At 38.7% G+C, this 17,782-nt stretch overlaps 2 protein-coding genes across 2 annotated transcripts; both read left to right on the plus strand.

Annotated features, from left to right (window-relative positions):
- The first annotated feature begins 1,571 nt into the window (after positions 1 to 1,571).
- LOC130742594 (pentatricopeptide repeat-containing protein At1g62590-like) lies at positions 1,572 to 3,188 on the plus strand. The gene has a single exon (XM_057594691.1). The coding sequence runs from the start codon at positions 1,572 to 1,574 to the stop codon at positions 3,186 to 3,188; it is 1,617 nt and encodes a 538-aa protein (XP_057450674.1).
- A 5,842-nt stretch (positions 3,189 to 9,030) lies between these two features.
- On the plus strand, positions 9,031 to 16,665 carry LOC130742985 (uncharacterized). The gene is made up of 3 exons (XM_057595096.1): positions 9,031 to 10,372; positions 15,654 to 15,895; positions 16,092 to 16,665. Exons 1-2 carry the CDS (start codon positions 9,031 to 9,033, stop codon positions 15,851 to 15,853), a joined length of 1,542 nt encoding a protein of 513 aa, XP_057451079.1. The 3' UTR covers positions 15,854 to 15,895; positions 16,092 to 16,665.
- The last annotated feature ends 1,117 nt before the right edge of the window (positions 16,666 to 17,782 follow it).

Here is a 17,782-nt window from a genome sequence, read left to right on the forward strand (position 1 = left end):
TTGGCACGCTGGGTCAGCCCGTTTTACCCACCTTTTTTGGCGGATTGGGTTGGAATTTTGAACCCAAATTTAAAAGTGGGTCAGCCCAACCCAATCCGTATTTTGGCGGGTTAATGACGGGTTGGGTTGGGTCAGCCCGTCAACCCATTTTGCATTTTTTTTATTTAAAAAAAATTCAAAATTTATTTTTTATTTTATTTTTATTCTTTAAGTAGATTATTTTAAGGCGCATATATTACTTCATACTTAAACTAAAAAAAAAACTATTTTGAAATCTAGTTAATGATGACTTTTCATGGATTCACCTATATAAACAGTGACTCTTGTTTGTAGGCTATGTTTTATCTAAAACTTTCATGACTGCTCAACATTATCGTTTATAATTGTTGGTTGACTATTATTGCCTGAAGTAAACTCTTGTTGATGATTGTAAAACACATCTTGTGATGTTAAGTAATATTAAGTGAGTGTGTGGCAAAGAAAAATAACATTTACCAATGATTTGGTGAAGGTTATTGACACTTAGACTTGATAGTTGCTACTAAGGTTACAGTTACAACTTCTAATAATAACGCATGATAATTTTTTTTTTGTATTGCTATTAGTGAGACTTTCTAGTTGAACTCATAACTTTTAAATATAAAGAACAAGTATAATTTTAATTTTTTCATGTATATGAAAAGTGAAAGATTTCTCAAAATTCTTCATTGCACATCTTTTTTTTTATTTCACTACTTTTTTAAGTGGGCCGCCAACCCGTCGTTCCGCCAAAATATGGGTTGGGTTGAGACTTTGAACCAAAATGCCAAAAGTGGGTGAGCCCAACCCAACCCGTATTTTGGTGGGTTAGTGACGGGTTGGCCCAAGCCCGGCCCGTCAACCCATATTGCCACCCCTACTCCTAAACACCTAGAAATTGTGTTTGACTGCCATTATTAGTTTTTTTTAATAAAAAGTTGAAAAAAATATTTTTAATGAAAATAGTAACTTTTTCTCTCAATCTTTATAAATACTAAACAACCTCAAATACTATTTTGTTTCTCACATATTCCTCTCTCTTCATTTTCTCTCCTATTTGTTTCTCTCTTCTCTATCTCTAGTATTTTTCGGTTTTCCGAGGTATCCCCACAGCCGACATCCATGAGATTAATCAGTCGAGGCTTTGAGATTACATTAAGAGGTAGACCTCTCCCAACAAATGTTTTTTCATATGCACTGTCGTGGAATCAAACTTTGGACTAGATGCTTAAGAAACTCAACTATCTACCGGTTGTGATATGTATTCTCTATCTCTATTCTAAATCAAACATATGCTTCTAATTTTTTACTGTGTAAGTATGTATGATATATTTGGAGGATACTAGTTATGTCAAAAAAAATAGGACCAGAAACCTTAATTTTTACAACCCATTTTTTACACAATCAATTCACACTAATATATAACATCAATATAGGTCCAGAAACCTTAATTTTTACAAAACGCCGCAACACCAATACTACACCGAAACCTTAATTCTGGTAAGGTTTGCAATCAGAGACAGAGTCGTGATTTTTCTCAATTCAGTTCTACCATGTCAGTCTCAAGGTTAAGGATGTTTCTTCCTAATCCCACTTTTCATCTTTCCTTTTCATCCCTTCACTCTCACTCTGATGATGTTGTGTCTTCATTCAACCGCTTGTTAGAAATGTATCCTACCCCATGCATCTCCAAATTCAACAAAAATTTAACTACCCTTGTGAAGATGAAGCATTACTCCACAGCTATATCCCTTTATCGTCAAATGGAATTCAGCAGAATCATGCCAGACATCTTCACTTTCAACATCTTGATCAACTGTTACTGCCATATAAGGCAAATGAATTTTGCATTCTCTGTCTTTGGAAAGATTCTCAAGATGGGTTATCACCCTGATACCATCACCTTCACTACACTTATTAAAGGTCTTTGTATTAACAATGAGGTTCAGAAAGCACTGCATTTGCATGATCAGCTGGTAGCACAGGGAGTTCAGTTGAACAATGTTAGTTATGGAACATTGGTCAATGGGTTGTGTAAAATGGGTGAAACAAGAGCTGCCCTGAAGATGCTGAGACAGATTGAAGGGAGATTGGTTCAGTCTGCTGATGTGGTCATGTACAACGCCGTCATCGATGGCCTCTGCAAAGGTAAACTTGTAAGTGATGCCTGCGATTTATATTCTGAAATGGTGCTCAGGAGAATTTCTCCTGATGTTTACACTTACAATGCTCTAATGTATGGCTTTAGCACTGTGGGTCAATTGAAAGAAGCGGTTGGTTTGTTAAATGATATGGGATTGAATAACGTCGACCCGAATGTTTATACCTTTAACATACTGGTTGACGCCTTCTGTAAGGAAGGGAAGGTGAAAGAAGCTAAAAGTATATTTGCTGTTATGATGAAAGAAGGTGTAGAGCCTGATGTTTTCACTTATGATTCTTTAATTGAAGGGTATTTCCTAGTTAAAAAAGTGAACAAGGCTAAAGATGTATTCAACTCCATGACCCGAATGGGAGTCGCTCCTGATGTTTGGAGCTACAATATCATGATTAACGGATACTGTAAGCGTAGAATGGTGCATGGAGCTCTAAATCTCTTTGAAGAAATGCATTCCAAAAATCTGATTCCTGATACAGTAACTTACAGTTCCCTTATTGATGGTCTGTGCAAAATAGGGAGAATATCTTGTGCTTGGGAGCTTGTTGGTAAAATGCATCGTACAGGTCAGCAAGCTGATATAATCACTTACAATTCTTTATTACATGCCCTATGCAAGAGTCATCATGTGGACGAGGCCATTGCATTGTTTGAGAAAGTTAAAGACAAGGGCATTCAACCAGATATGTACATATACAATGTACTTATTGATGGACTATGCAAAAGTGGAAGACTAAAGGATGCACAAGAGGTTTTTCAGAACCTTTTGACTAAAGGCTATCCACTAGATGTTGTAACATATAATATAATGATCAATGGGCTTTGTATAGAGGGTTTGTCTGATGAAGCATTGGCCTTGCAATCAAAAATGGAAGACAATGGCTGTGTTTCTGATGTTGTAACTTATGATACAATTATGCGGGCTCTCTATAGAAAAAACGACAATGATAAGGCACAAAATCTTCTTCGTGAAATGAATGCTAGAGGTCTGCTGAAGAGTGAAGCCAAGTGAGGTGCTTTCCAGCTACACTTTGTTATTTTGAATTTTCATGATGAAATCCAGTCTTTTTCAATTATATTTTGAATTTAAATTTTATTTTTTATATATTGTTAGATGTCTAATTAGTTGATTAGTTGTTGCTTTTATTTGTGTTTAGTCTTCATTTATATTTTCTGTTATGCTCAATTGGCATATGCTGTTAAGAGAGTAGGCTTTTAGCTTTCTGTTATAATGAGCTAGCACATGCTATTCAGTTATGCTGAGCTCAATAGTAAGTTATTCTAGTCTCTAGTAGCCTCCAGCTGAAGGTAATCATTCATAAATGTAACCTCTTTTTGTATTTTCCAATCAAGAAATGAATGATACATTTCAGTTTTAGTTTTCTCTACTTTTCTATCTACATTATTTTTCTATCATGGTATCAAGAGCTTCTTGATGCATATCCACAGCTTCCAATCCAACACAATCAGTGACTTCTCTGCCACTGTTCGGCAGTGTACCTCCTCTGGTGACTACTCCGCCATTGTGTGACAGTCCTTATTCGTCATTTGTAGGTCGTCCTCCAATTTTGGCCATAGGACCACCGGTTCATGCTACTCCATTGCATTCATGATCACTGCCTACAGTCGAAATTCAATTCTCGGTGCTTCCACAGTCTTCTCCGGCGCCAGCGACTCCTTTATATTATTCTGCTGCTTCAGTTACCTTTTCTCCTCCGACAATTTCTGGAAAACTTAATGATAAGAACATTTTGTTATGGAAGAAACCGATCAAAGCGATTATCAAAGGACATCGCCTCCATACTTTCCTTCTGAATTCTCAGATTCCTCCACGAGTCCACGTTTTTCTAATTGCCTCTGATCGTGATTCTGGTCATGTCAATCCACTCTGCTTAGTCTGGGAGTTGCAGGATCTTCTCTGGCTTTCCTAGTTACAATCTTTGTCTTCCTTTGTTTTGACTAAGGACATTAGTCGCATTCACTCATGGCAGCTTTTGGACAAATTACACAATTATTCTCATGCTCAGAATATCGTCGAACTATCTCAGAATATCGTCTTTGTATTCAAGTGAATGTTGATTTGACGGCAAGCATCGGATTTTTTTCCTTTCAAGAACATCTTAAAGTTATGCTTTGTAGCTTACCAAGGGAGTATGAATCTCTAGTCAACTTAATCTGTTAAAAGAATTTGAAGGTTTAATGTTGGCACATGAAACTTGCATTGAACGTAATAGGCAAGCTAATGGATCTTGGTGATAATGTCACTGCCAATCTTGTTCAGCAATTTGTTTCATCGGTCATCGCAGAATGCACCTCCCCAGGAAAATCTATTACAGAATAATGTCTCAATCCGGACCGTCATCTTCTCAATATCAACACCAGTATCTTGATTTTTCTGGTTTTTTGGTGGTAATTCCTCTTGTGGTCGTGGTGGACGTTTTGGCCGAGAATCTCAAGTGTGCTATAAGATTGGACATGCTTTTCGCTGTTATAATAGGTTCAATCATAATTTTATTTCACAGCAGTCATCTTCCGATCAGTCTACTCAACAATTTGTTGATCAGAGTAATTATGGTATGCCTTCTTAGACCTTAGTCTCTGACACCTCACTATGTCATAGTACCTTCACAACAGCAACAACAACTTGTCCAACATCAGTGCTTTTATGAGTGTATGGCAGAAACCTTCTAGATTTATTTTTATGTCAGCAAGTCCTCAGAAATTGTCACAACAGCATCTTCAGCTTCCACAGTCTTCTCCTGCTCCTATGGCCTTTGTTTCCAATACAGTTGCTGCTCCCTAAACTACACACAGCTGGTAAGCTGACTCAGGGGCTAGTCATCATGTTACCAATGATCCTCAGCACCTCATGGAGTCTATTACTATGCCTGGTCAGGAGCAAGTTTATGTGTGCAGTGGACAAGGTCTGCCAATTCTTTCTATAGGCTTTACTTCATTTTCTTCTCCTCTTATTTCTAATACTAAATTTTCCCTCAAGGATTTTTTTCATCTACCTACTATTACTAAAAATATTGTAGTGTTAGTAGGTCTGCTAGAGATAATTTTATCTATATTGGGTTTCATCCAACTAAATTTAATGTGAAATCTCGGGTCATCAACCAAATTTTGTTTGAAGGAGCAGCCAAATAAGTGGGGCTTTATGAGTTTCCTAGTTTACTTTGTAACTTCGTCCTCATACCAAATTATATTGTTTCTAATTCATCAAACTTGCATTTCCTTTGGGGAAGAACTGTGACTTGTTCAGAAATATTTTGACTTTATCTTTGCTGGGGAAGCACGTTGTGTGTAACCTCTTGTTCTCATTTTCTTAAAAACTTCCATTCAGAATCACATTGACTAATATTTTCTAGTTAGGTGTGCTCTTGTGTTTGTTTTCATTTTCATTGGACTTTTGTTCTGAAGCACATTGTCTCTATCTTTACTAGTAAAGAACATTTCATGTTTGTAACCTCTTTCTGATTTTCATTAGACTTGTGCTACCTTTGGGTAAGAACTCTCCACTTGTTCAGAAGCATTACTAGTAAGGCATGTCTTCGTTATCCCATTGCTCATGTTTTCATTAGACTTCTGTTTCCATATAGAGCATATCTCTTGCTTGTTCACACTATAGATACTTACATTTAGGACTAGCACCCCAACTCTTGCTTGAGCATTTCATTTTCCTCACAGGATACTGAGTGCTCATGTTCCATTTCCTATAGAATGGTCTAAAGTCCTGTACTAAAACAGCTCTTGTTTTCATGTTTCATAACTTGAGAATAACATGCTTTAAGTCATCCAATCTTAGTCTATTTTATTGTAAATTTGCCAACATTTGGGTTTTCAAATATGAAAGTTTAAATATTTGTGGTCTGATTTTATTTTAAGAATTTCTATTTGAAATTATTTGAGCTGCAATTGTGCACTTTGATCCTAAATCAGCAAGCTGAAGCTCTTAAGCAACTGGGTCAGAACTTCAATGGTAGTTCTATCAGTTCTTTCCACAGTCCTGGTAATGATTCATTCAAGAACATATATTTCGTTTTTGTTTTTGTTTTTCACTTTGTTATGGCTTTGGCTTTGTTAGTTGTTGGGAAGCTTTGAGTTTTAGCATGTCATAGTAAATTTTGCATTTATTTATAATGTGTTTCTTTTGCCTATTCGGATGAAGGAAGTTCCAAAATGGAGAAAGGCAAGGGACAGATGAAAGTCATGAAACAGACATAACACAGAATGTTGTCTCTTACAGGGGACAGAGATTGTTAAAAAGTGTGGTTGCTGTTGCAGGGTTCTAATTTGGATTCTGCAATGATGTAAAAGATGATATAATGGTAAACTTCTACACCAAGGTGATCATATTCATATTACATCTCAAAAAGTGTTCAAAATTGAAGTACTTAAAATGATTATCACGTTCAGTTAGATCTAAGCAGGGAACATTCACATCCTAGTAGAGCTAGCGCTCTAGAGTTTTACTTTTATTTATACACAGGACTCAAACATAAGACATTAAGAAGATGGAACAGAAACTGCCTGAAAAAAAACTATGAAGGTGGGTAAGAAAAGGTCTATGGGGATGGCTATGAGCCTATGATAGTGGCTATGCTCATGGGTTTGACCATGGTGTTGGCTACGGCAGCAGGAAGGATGTATATAGGAACTATGATGACAACAACATCAGTAAATACTCTTAAGCATGGCCATGGCTCTGAGCTTGGTCATGACTGCATTGACAGTGGATATGGCTACTATGAAAATTATGGCAGTGAATATGCTTTCCGAGGTTATCATGGTGGCTTGGAGTGTGTTAGAGGACGTAATATAGTTAGTCTTCACAGTTACGTAATTGGTTAGGAAAGCTATTACATGTTAGTCTGCTAGTTGATCACACTACTACAAAAAGTACTTTTCACATCGGGCGAAAAGTACTTTTCACATCGGTTATCAACCGATTTAAGCAAAGGTGATGTGGTATGTCCCCACCTTTTCACATCGGGTATACAACCGATGTCGGGCGCGTCATATAACCGATGTAAAAAGTTATTTTCACAACGGTTGGTAGAAAATAACCAATGTATGGGTTATTTTCGAAACCGATGTAAATTCTCTTTTTTTTTGGTTTTGTTATTATGCTCCAACTAATTCTGTTTGAGAGATTAACTTGTACAAGGTTTATAATATACCCTTCATTGCTCTTTATTTCTACGTCATGTGCCACCATAACACCCGCAATTTGGAACAAAGAAGGTGCAATCTTTCATATTCAACCTTGTGCTAATGATCACAGATCCATATTCTTCCAAACACTAGAACATTTAAATCAATTTAGATCAATAGTGACAAAAACCACAAAATAAAATCAAATACATTCATCACGAAAAAAACTTACAAGTTTTTGTTTTCTTATATCTAATGTATTAATTTTTTTTCTTTTAATCCATAAAATATCTTTTGATAAACATAATAAAAAAACACAAATTTAAAAAAATATCCGCAATAAACAAAAATGAAGATTCCCCGTGCGTGCATCACACGAGTCACAACCATTCGGGGATTCGGTTTCTTTCCTTAAATATTAATCACTTCGCATATTGAAAAAATTCTTCACATTTTCTTTTTTGAAATTCTTCACATTTTCCAACGTTAAGGGAATTAATTAATAAATTGAAGACATAAAAAACATGAAAAATAAGATCGTTTTATGATGTAAATCACCTAAATTTAATTATTGTGATCAAAACATTATCATGATTATGAAGTCATAAATATCTAATAAAAGAGTTATCTTTGTAACTTATATCCTACTTTATTTGCCTATCATCAGTTAAGGTTTGTAACTGATATCCTACTCTAACCTCATGGTTTATAACTGACCCAATTTCTTCTTGTTTTAAAAAAATCAATTTCTTCTTCAAATTTTGACAATAAAATTCATTCAAAAATTCAGACCGCAAGGGAAACATTACTCTACTTAATATTCATATGTTTTTTTTTTTTGTTGATTTCAAATATCCTTTTTGGGACACAATACTGTTTGAGCTAGGAACATTAATATCATGATGGTGTTTAGGCAAAAAAATATGTTTAAAACTATGAGTGAGGGATCATCACATCATTACATTGAGGTAAAGAGCAAACACAAGTGTGTTGAACACCACATCTTTCACCCAAAACCTTAAAACATTAGGTGTATGAATCATGTTACTTATAAACAGCTCAAAATTGTCATTTTCTTTCTAAGTGAGACTCACATTTGATAGTACCTTTTATAATTATTTGAATAAACATAATAAAATTAACACAATTTTTTTAAAAAAAAAAACGACACATGAAAAACAAAAATGAATATCCCCGTGCGATGTTAGATTTTTTAAAAAAAAAATACTAGTATTTATATATATATATATATATAAATTAAAATAAAAAATAAAATGAAGGCAAATATTTTGTTTAGGAATTAGAGAAATGAAAAAGAAATTGGTACTATAGCATTATGGACTTGGGCCATGTAAGGCACTAAGGCTGTTTGAAGTTTAGTTGCTTTTTTATTAATAGAGCCAAGCCAACAGCCGCTTTTTAGCCTCTTCAACTCTCTCATCTGCGCGCAGCCACAGCACAGGTAATCCGAGTTCATCATGTGTAACCCTTTCTCTGTTAGATTTGACGTGCATGCATATCGGCATGTGACAATATTCGTAGATTTCATCATATTCTGTTCCTTTCGTTGATGGTTAATTAATTTCCAATGAAGTTTTCCTTGTAGTATATATTCTCATTTTTCTGTTTTGGAACAGGGAAATACGTACGTACTGTCTTCTTTTTCAATCACCATGTTAGGTTCATCAGGCATATGCATGGAGATTGAAGCTGGTATGTTCTCAGTTCCCCAAACAATCTGCAGTGTTTTGTGTTGCATGTGTGGAATTCCCATGCAACCGAACGCTGCCAACATGTGTGTCAAGTGTTTAAGCTCCCAAGAGGACATCACGGAGGGGCTCCAAAAGCATATCAATATCTTTCACTGCCCTCAGTGCGAGAGTTACTTTCAGCATCCGAAAACTTGGATCAAACATCTTAAACCGGAATCCGATGAGCTACTCAAATTCTGCTTGAAGATGATGAAGAAGACCAACAAAGTGAGGATGGTGGATGCTCGTTTCATCTGGACTGAGCCTCACTCCAAGAGGATTAAGATCAATGTCAAGGTTCAGAAGGAGGTTCTGAATGGGGTGATTCTTGAACAGTCTTACCTCGTCGAGTATGTTCAGCTGGAACACTTGTGTGACTCTTGCACCAGGGTGGCGGCTAACCCTGATCAGTGGGTTGCTGTTGTGCAACTCAGGCAACATGTTTCGCATAGGCGAACCTTCTTTTATTTGGAGCAGCTGATTCTCAAGCACGGTGCTGCGGCCAGAGCTATAAGAATCAAACAGATGCATGAGGGCATTGACTTCTATTTCTCCAACGAAGACCATGGTGAGAAGTTTGTGCAATTTATAGGGAAAGTAGCTCCTATAAGGAGCAAGGGTTATAATAAGCAACTTGTTTCTCATGATACAAAGAGTAACAACTACAACTACAGATATACTTTTTCTGTTGAAATTAGCCCCATTTGCCGTGAGGATTTAATATGTCTGCCTCATCATGTTGCTCTAAGTTTGGGAAATCTTGGCCCATTGGTGATTTGCACTAAGGTTACCAATAGCATTGTTCTGCTTGATCCATTTACCTTGAGGCACTGTTTCTTAGATGCAAGTCAGTATTGGAGGGCATCCTTCAAGTCTTTACTTACTAGTAGACAGCTAGTGGAGTATGTGGTCCTGGATGTGGAGGAGGTTGTGCCATCTGAGGTGGTTACTGTTGGTGGCACGAAATATGTTTTAGCTGTTGCCCAAGTGGCTCGTGTGTCAGATTTTGGAAAGAATGACACAATATTTTCCATCAAGACTCATCTTGGCCATCTTTTAAATCCTGGTGATTATGCTCTTGGTTATGATCTATATGGGGCTAATTGTAACGACATTGAATTGGACAAATACAAAGGTGGTGACCTTCCTCATGCAATTTTAGTTAAGAAGAGTTATGTAGAGAAGCGCCTGAAGAAACGTGGGAAGCCTCGTTCATGGAAGCTTAAATCACTCAACATGGAGATTGATGATAAGGGTAGAACTGACCCAGACAAGATGAGCTCAGAATATGAACTGTTAGGTACCAGAAAACAGAGTAGGAAAATAGAGACTGAGTATACTAGATTAGCACTGAATCCTCTGGTATGAACCCAGAAGCAGTGTTTGCAGTAATACAAAGGAAAGCAAATGAAGAAGAAAATGAACAAGAGCAAATTCGAGAGTGCTCTATCTCTCCCAAGTCCTAGCCAATTTCTGCCTACCTCTCTCTCTCTCTATACTAACATATATATCCTTAGCTAATAGTACTGGTCCCCTCCTTATCATTGAGAATCTGCCACCTCACCAGGTGGTGGTTATTTTGGGATCCTAAGCTTCTAGAATGTTGGCCTCCAGCTGTGGCTTGGGCCTCCTAGCATAGACGTTGCCAAACCTGGGCCTGGAGCTTGGGTTTGCAACATCTCTCCCCCCTTGAAGACTCAGCTTGTCCTCAAGCTGATGATTAGGGAACTGGTCCAGCAACTTACTGAAATCCTCCCATGAGTCTTCAAATGTTGGTAGGTCCTTCCACCTGATTAGCACTTCTAAGTCCCCATCCCTGTTTTCCCTGGTGTCCATAATAGCTTCTGGTTCGACCTTGAGTTCCCATTCTTCAGTAAGAGCTGCTGGTAATGGTTGGCTTTGAACTCCTGCATTCACAGCCTTCTTGAGCAGGGAAATATGGAAGACAGGATGCATTTGGCTTCCTTCTGGCAACTGCAGTTTATAGGCAGCTGGGTTGATCTTTGCTATAATTGGATAAGGTCCATAATACCTAGGACTCAACTTCTGATTGCTTCTCTTAGCCAAACTCTTGAGCTTATAGGGTTGAATCTTCAGATAAACCAGATCCCCCACTTCATATTGAACATCCCTTCTATGCTTGTTGGCCTGCTGCCTCATTCTATTTTGTGCCTTCTCTAGATTACTCTTGAGCTCCTCAAGAATTAGATTCCTCTCAGCAGTCCATTTCTCCACTTCATCTACTGATGTTAAAGAATCATTTCCCTTAAAAATCACAGGTGATTCTCTCCCATAAAGAGCCTTGAAAGGAGTGGTTTTGATGGCTGAATGGTAATTTGTATTGTACCAGAATTCTGCCCAACTCAGCCATTTGGGCCATTGCTTTGGTTTGGACCCTGTTACACACCTTAGATATGTCTCAACACATCTATTAACCACCTCAGTTTGTCCATCTGTCTGAGGGTGGTATGCAGAGCTGAATTTCAATTTTGTGCCAGCTAGTTTGAACATCTCTGACCAGAATGTGCTGAGAAATACTCTGTCTCTATCAGACACAATGGAGGTGGGAAAACCATGTAGTTTTACCACTTCTTTGATGAATACTTCAGCAATCTCCTTGGCATTGTAGGGGTGAGATAAAGCAATGAAGTGTGCATACTTAGTAAACCTGTCTACTACCACTAGTATGGTATCTTTTCCCATGGCTTTAGGGAGGCCTCCAATGAAATCCATGGATATATCAGTCCAACCTTGAGAGGGTATAGGGAGTGGTTGAAGAAATCCTGCTGGATTTAGTGCCTCATATTTGTTCCTCTGACACACCTCACACTTTTGTACATAATTTTGAATGTCTAGCTTCATGCCTTCCCAGTAGAATAAAGCTGATATTCTCTTGTAGGTTCTGAAAATTCCAGCATGGCCTCCTAAGGCTGTATCATGAAATTCCTTCAGAACAGTGAGAATTTTGGTAGAGCCCTTAGGGAGAACTATTCTGTCTTTGTATAGCAATCTTCCCCTCTTCAGTTGATAACCAATAGCAGAATTCCCTTGAGTGGCTAACTCCTGCAGAACCTTTCTATATCTTTCATCCCCTAATATCTCAGCTTCCAAATCTGCCCATTCAGCACACTGGACTGAGGATATGGCAGAGAATTGCAACTTCCTGGATAAAGCATCAGCTGCTTTGTTTTCAATCCCAGGCTTGTACTTAATTTCAAAATCATAGCCCATCAACTTGCTCATCCACTTTTGTTGTTCTTCCCCCATTATTCTCTGATCTGCTAGAAATCTCAAGCTTCTCTGATCAGTGTGTATGACAAACTGGCTCCCTAGGAGATAATGTCTCCATTTTTGCACAGCAAGAACCACTGCCATCAATTCTCTTTCATAAACAGATTTGGCTTGAGCCCTATCAGATAAAGTTTTGCTCATATAGGCAACTGGTCTTCCTTCCTGCATAAGGACAGCTCCAAGTCCCTTCCCAGAAGCATCTGTTTCCAGAATGAAAGGTTTGTCAAAATTGGGTGGAACAAGAACTGGAACAGTAGTCATCACTTCCTTCAACTTCACAAAAGCTTGGGTGGCTTCTTCAGTCCACTGGAAGCTATTCTTCTTGAGCAATTGATTTAGAGGTTGTGCTAGTTTGCTGTAATTTTTCACAAATCTTCTGTAGTACCCTGTGAGTCCTAAGAACCCTCTTAATCCTTTCACCTCCTTAGGAATAGGCCAATCTAGCATATCTTTAATCTTGCTAGGATCAGCCGCAACTCCTGCTTGTGATATGACATGTCCTAAATAAATTATCTCAGGTTGACCAAAAGAACATTTCTTCTGGTTTGCAACCAGATTGTTTTCCTTCAACACTTGTAAGACAATCCTTAAGTGGTCCTTGTGCAGCTCTTCATTCTTACTATAAATGAGGATATCATAAAAAAAAACAAGTACAAACTTCCTCAAGTAAGGTCTCAACACTTGGTTCATGAGTGCTTGAAATGTAGATGGTGCATTTGTCAATCCAAAAGGGAGGACCAAGTATTCATAATGCCCTTCATGGGTTCTAAAAGCTGTCTTAGGGATGTCTTCTTCTTTCATCCTAATCTGGTGGTACCCTGATTTTAAATCCAGCTTTGAGAAAACCACAGCAGCCCCAATTTCATCCAAGAGTTCATCAATAATTGGTATAGGGAATTTGTCAGGAATAGTGGCCTTGTTAATGGCTCTATAATCTACACAAAATCTCCATCCCCCATCTTTCTTTTTTACAAGAATAGCTGGGCTGCTGAAAGGACTAGTACTATGCCTAATTATTCCAGAATTCAACATTTCTTTCACCAACTTCTCAATTTCATTCTTTTGATAGAAAGGGTACCTGTAAGGTCTGATGTTGGGAATGGAAGCTCCCTCTTGTAATTGAATAGCATGGTCAGTGGTCCTTCTTGGTGGTAGTCCCTTAGGCTCTTGGAACACTTCTGGATATTCTTCCAGAATTTTCCTCATTCCTTCTGGCACTTCAGCTTCTGTCTTTTCTTCTTCCTTCTGATACTCATAAGATAAGTAGTACCCCTCTGCTTCCTGCTGTTCAGTGATCTTAATTGATTTCCAATTAGCAGCCACCTTGCACACTGAGGGCTCCCCTTGCAGAACCATCTTCTGCCCTTGAGAAACCCATTGTATGATGAGTTCTTGGAAATTTGCTTCAATATTTCCCAGACTAGCAAGCCAGTCCATTCCCAGAACCACTTCTGTACCTCCCAATCCTAGTATAAAGAAGTGCTGCATAATGGGAATTCCCTGGACTTCTAGTTTCAAGTTCTTGCATACCCCAGAGTTCCTCTCCTTTGCCCCATTCCCCACTTCTACAACGTATTCAGAGGTTGCAATGACTGGAATTTCTAGTTCAACTACAAGGTCTTGGGAGATGAAATTGATGGTTGCTCCACAATCTATTAAAATCAGAACTTCCCTATTTCCTATCTTCCCTTTCACTTTGAAGGATCGGTTGGAAGTTAACCCTTCCTTGCTGTTCAATGACAACTGGAGAACCTTCCCTTCCAGCACAAATTCCCAATCCTCAGCTTCCTCAAAAATCTCCTCTTCCTCCTCATCCTCCTCTACTTCCATCAGAATGAGTTGGTAGTTTTTCATGGAGCAAATGTGTTCTTTCCCCCATTTGTCTCCACACTTAAAGCATAATCCCTTCCTGCTTCTCTCTTGGAGTTCAGTTTGGGTCAACCTCTGCCCTCCATTCCACTTCTTTTCTGGTTGTTTTCCTTCTGTGTCCTGATTACCAGTGCCTCCTTTGTTCTGGAGACTTTTCCCTTCATTGTCTTGATTTCCTGTACCCCCTTTGCTCTGGAAATTCACATAAGAGTTTGCAATTCTTCCCATGCTGTCCCCTGTACTGGAATAATACCTTCCCCCATGGGCAGGGTACAGCTTCATTTCAGCTTTGATTTCTTCTTGCAACCCGTTTAAGAATACTCCTTTCAGCACCTCTCTGTCAGCGTTCCTCATGGGCGCTGCTAGTAACTCAAAATTCTCCTTGTACTCCATAACGCTTCCTTTCTGTTTCACACTCAACAGAGGACCAAACGGGTTCTGGAGAAGTGCGGGTTGGAAACGGCGAAACAGAGCTTGTTTGAAAGGTTCCCAAGCTCGCTCTAATGTCTGCTCTTCCCACCACTGAAACCACCCAAGAGCACGATCCTCCATGGCGATCATCACCATCTCGATCTTCTCCGCTTCCTCGACCCGGCTGAGTCGGAAAAACCGCTCAACCTTGGTGACCCACCCGTAAGCGTCGTTTCCATTGAACATCGGGATGTCCACTCGTCTTCCTGTGACGGCGCGCAAATGGCTCCGGTGGTGATAGTGCTCGTGGTGTTCTCTGCTGCGCGACGCTGTTCGCGACCCGGTACGCGACCCGGTTCGTGACCCGTCATAAGTTCTCGCTGTTGAGACTGAGTTGTGCTCGCGTGAGCTCCTCCGATGCCGCGGGGTATTAGAACGCCCCCTGGTTCGCCGTCGGTCGCGACTCAGGAAGAGTCGCCGGAGTTCTTCAAACTGTTCGTGAGCCACCTCTTTCATCTCAGTAAGGGAACGCTCCAGATCATCCACTCTTGATTCCATCGCACCGCGGGTCAGCACCATACAGCTCCCTTTTTGGATCGGGAGCTCTGATACCAATGTTAGGTACCAGAAAACAGAGTAGGAAAATAGAGACTGAGTATACTAGATTAGCACTGAATCCTCTGGTATGAACCCAGAAGCAGTGTTTGCAGTAATACAAAGGAAAGCAAATGAAGAAGAAAATGAACAAGAGCAAATTCGAGAGTGCTCTATCTCTCCCAAGTCCTAGCCAATTTCTGCCTACCTCTCTCTCTCTCTATACTAACATATATATCCTTAGCTAATAGTACTGGTCCCCTCCTTATCATTGAGAATCTGCCACCTCACCAGGTGGTGGTTATTTTGGGATCCTAAGCTTCTAGAATGTTGGCCTCCAGCTGTGGCATGAGCCTCCTAGCATAGACGTTGCCAAACCTGGGCCTGGAGCTTGGGTTTGCAACATGAACAATTCTTAAATGATCTGGAAGAAAACCCTGACCTGAGGTTCAACCTATCACTGTACCAAAATATAGAGTTCCAGCCATCAGAGATGGCATCTGTGACTGATGGGGAAGAGCTACCTTCTGTTCCACTGGAGGAGTTACTGGCTGATCTTGAGCTGGGTGAGGATGAAGATGAGGAGGACTTCATGATGGAATAAACAATAGCAGCTCTATCATAACAGAGAATTTTATGAATCTTGGTATTGTTTACTTTAATGGTGTTTTGTAATGTTTGTTTTAATTTGTGATGATGGGGTGAAAGTTGCGTTGGGAAACTTTGTGACTATTTTAGTCAAGTTCTGGATGGGTCTATAATGCCCTCTTTATTTTATTTTTATTTATCTTGCTCTTGGACATGTTTTATTATGGCATGTTGATCCCTTATTTTGATCATAGATAAGTATTATTATGGGAATCAAATGTGGAGGCTGATAAACTTGCTAAGGAAGGCTGCAACAGGGTAGAAGAGCTGTGGTTTTGCTTAGACAATTTGGTTTAATTGTGCAGCTGTTCTGATTCTGTTTTTGAAGTTGCTACTGTACCTTGCTTCTGCCATATTGTTGCTGCTGTTTTTCTGGTTCTCCCCTTTGTTGCTGCTGGTTTCCGTGTTGTTTTTGCGGGTTGCAGCATCTCCAGTTCTGCCCCTAGCTAGTCTTGCTGCATTTTCGGTGCTGGTTGAAGTAGAGCTACGCTTTTCTTGGTCTCCTTGGCTGTCTATTGTGTGCTGCTGCTGCTGTAGCTGTCCCAAGTCTGCATTGCTTCCTTGGCGTGTTTTTTTTCTTTCTGATCCAGGCTGTTTCAGTATAGTTTTTATTGTTGCTGTTTTATGCTTACTGGAGTTTGTTTTGTTCTCCTTTGGTGGTTTTATCTTGTTCTTTGTTCTCCTTTCTATCTATGTTTTGTACTGTACCAGTAAGTTGGGGTTTTCCTAATCTTACTCCTTATTTATAATATTCCTTTTGGTGCCTGATGTGTTTTTCTTGATTATGGACAAGTATTATTATTGCCCCATGTGGGTAAGTTTTTGTTATTGATCATCATTTTATTATTTGTTTAAGATTAGCTTCTATCACTTCTGACAGCCATTCTTTTGCTCATTATAAAAGAGATTGCTCTAAAGTATGTTTTAGAACATTCCTCTATAAGAGTGCATTATATCTAGATAGGGTCTGAAAAGGAGAAGAGTTATTATTTAGCTTCTGATTAATTCTATGTTATGGAAATGAGGTGGGTAGCTTAAGATTATAACTTAGAGGCCTTATTTTTGTCTGTTTTCATTTTTTAACTCAATTTGCAATGTTACAACAGGTTATCAACGAGTGGGAAGGTTTGAATCAACTAGATTAGAGGGCTGTCCATTTTATCATTGTTAAGGTCCAAAAAGAGGGTGAGGGAAGGCAAGTGACAACAACTAATGGACTGAAACTTCAAAGTGGAATCGACATATATAACTAGCGTCAGAAATAGAAAGCAAGAAATTATCAACTATGAAAGAAACTAGCAAATTAATTTTATCTAGCAACTATTGAAACCTATTAATTTGGTGGTGAATCTTATTCTTTGAAGTCATCGTGTTCCCATGGAAGTTTGCTGCTATTTGTTGCTCACTGTTAGGTCAGGCAGGTTTATCCAGATGAAATTCTTTTAATTAGACTTCGAGCTGGCTAATAGCACCTATATCACATACATGTACTGCAAGTGCAAAGTACAAATTGTTCACCCTTATGCGATTACTTATAGAACAGGACTGAATCATTCATGCATTCAATAATGAAGTTTGTGCATAGTAAAAAAAGTCCAGGTTTTGATTGAGAAGAGTAAAGGAAATCTTATTGGATGGGAGATTTTTACAGATAATTATTTTATGCAATTTAGTAGCTGCTTAATGTTATTTCACTGATGTTGAGAGGGATGAGTTAAGATACTCTAGATTTTGTGTTTTGTAGCTATGAGATGATATGGATAGTTCCCAAGGAGTGAAAATGGGAGGTGAGATTTTCTTCCCTTCACAAATTTCTTGAGGAAATTGATTGTTTTTCTTAGACTGAGTTTGGAATTTATAATGATTTATAATTTGGTTAGGTGAT

Source organism: Lotus japonicus, chromosome 3, assembly GCF_012489685.1.
Source record: "Lotus japonicus ecotype B-129 chromosome 3, LjGifu_v1.2".
Classification (NCBI taxonomy): Eukaryota; Viridiplantae; Streptophyta; class Magnoliopsida; order Fabales; family Fabaceae; genus Lotus; species Lotus japonicus.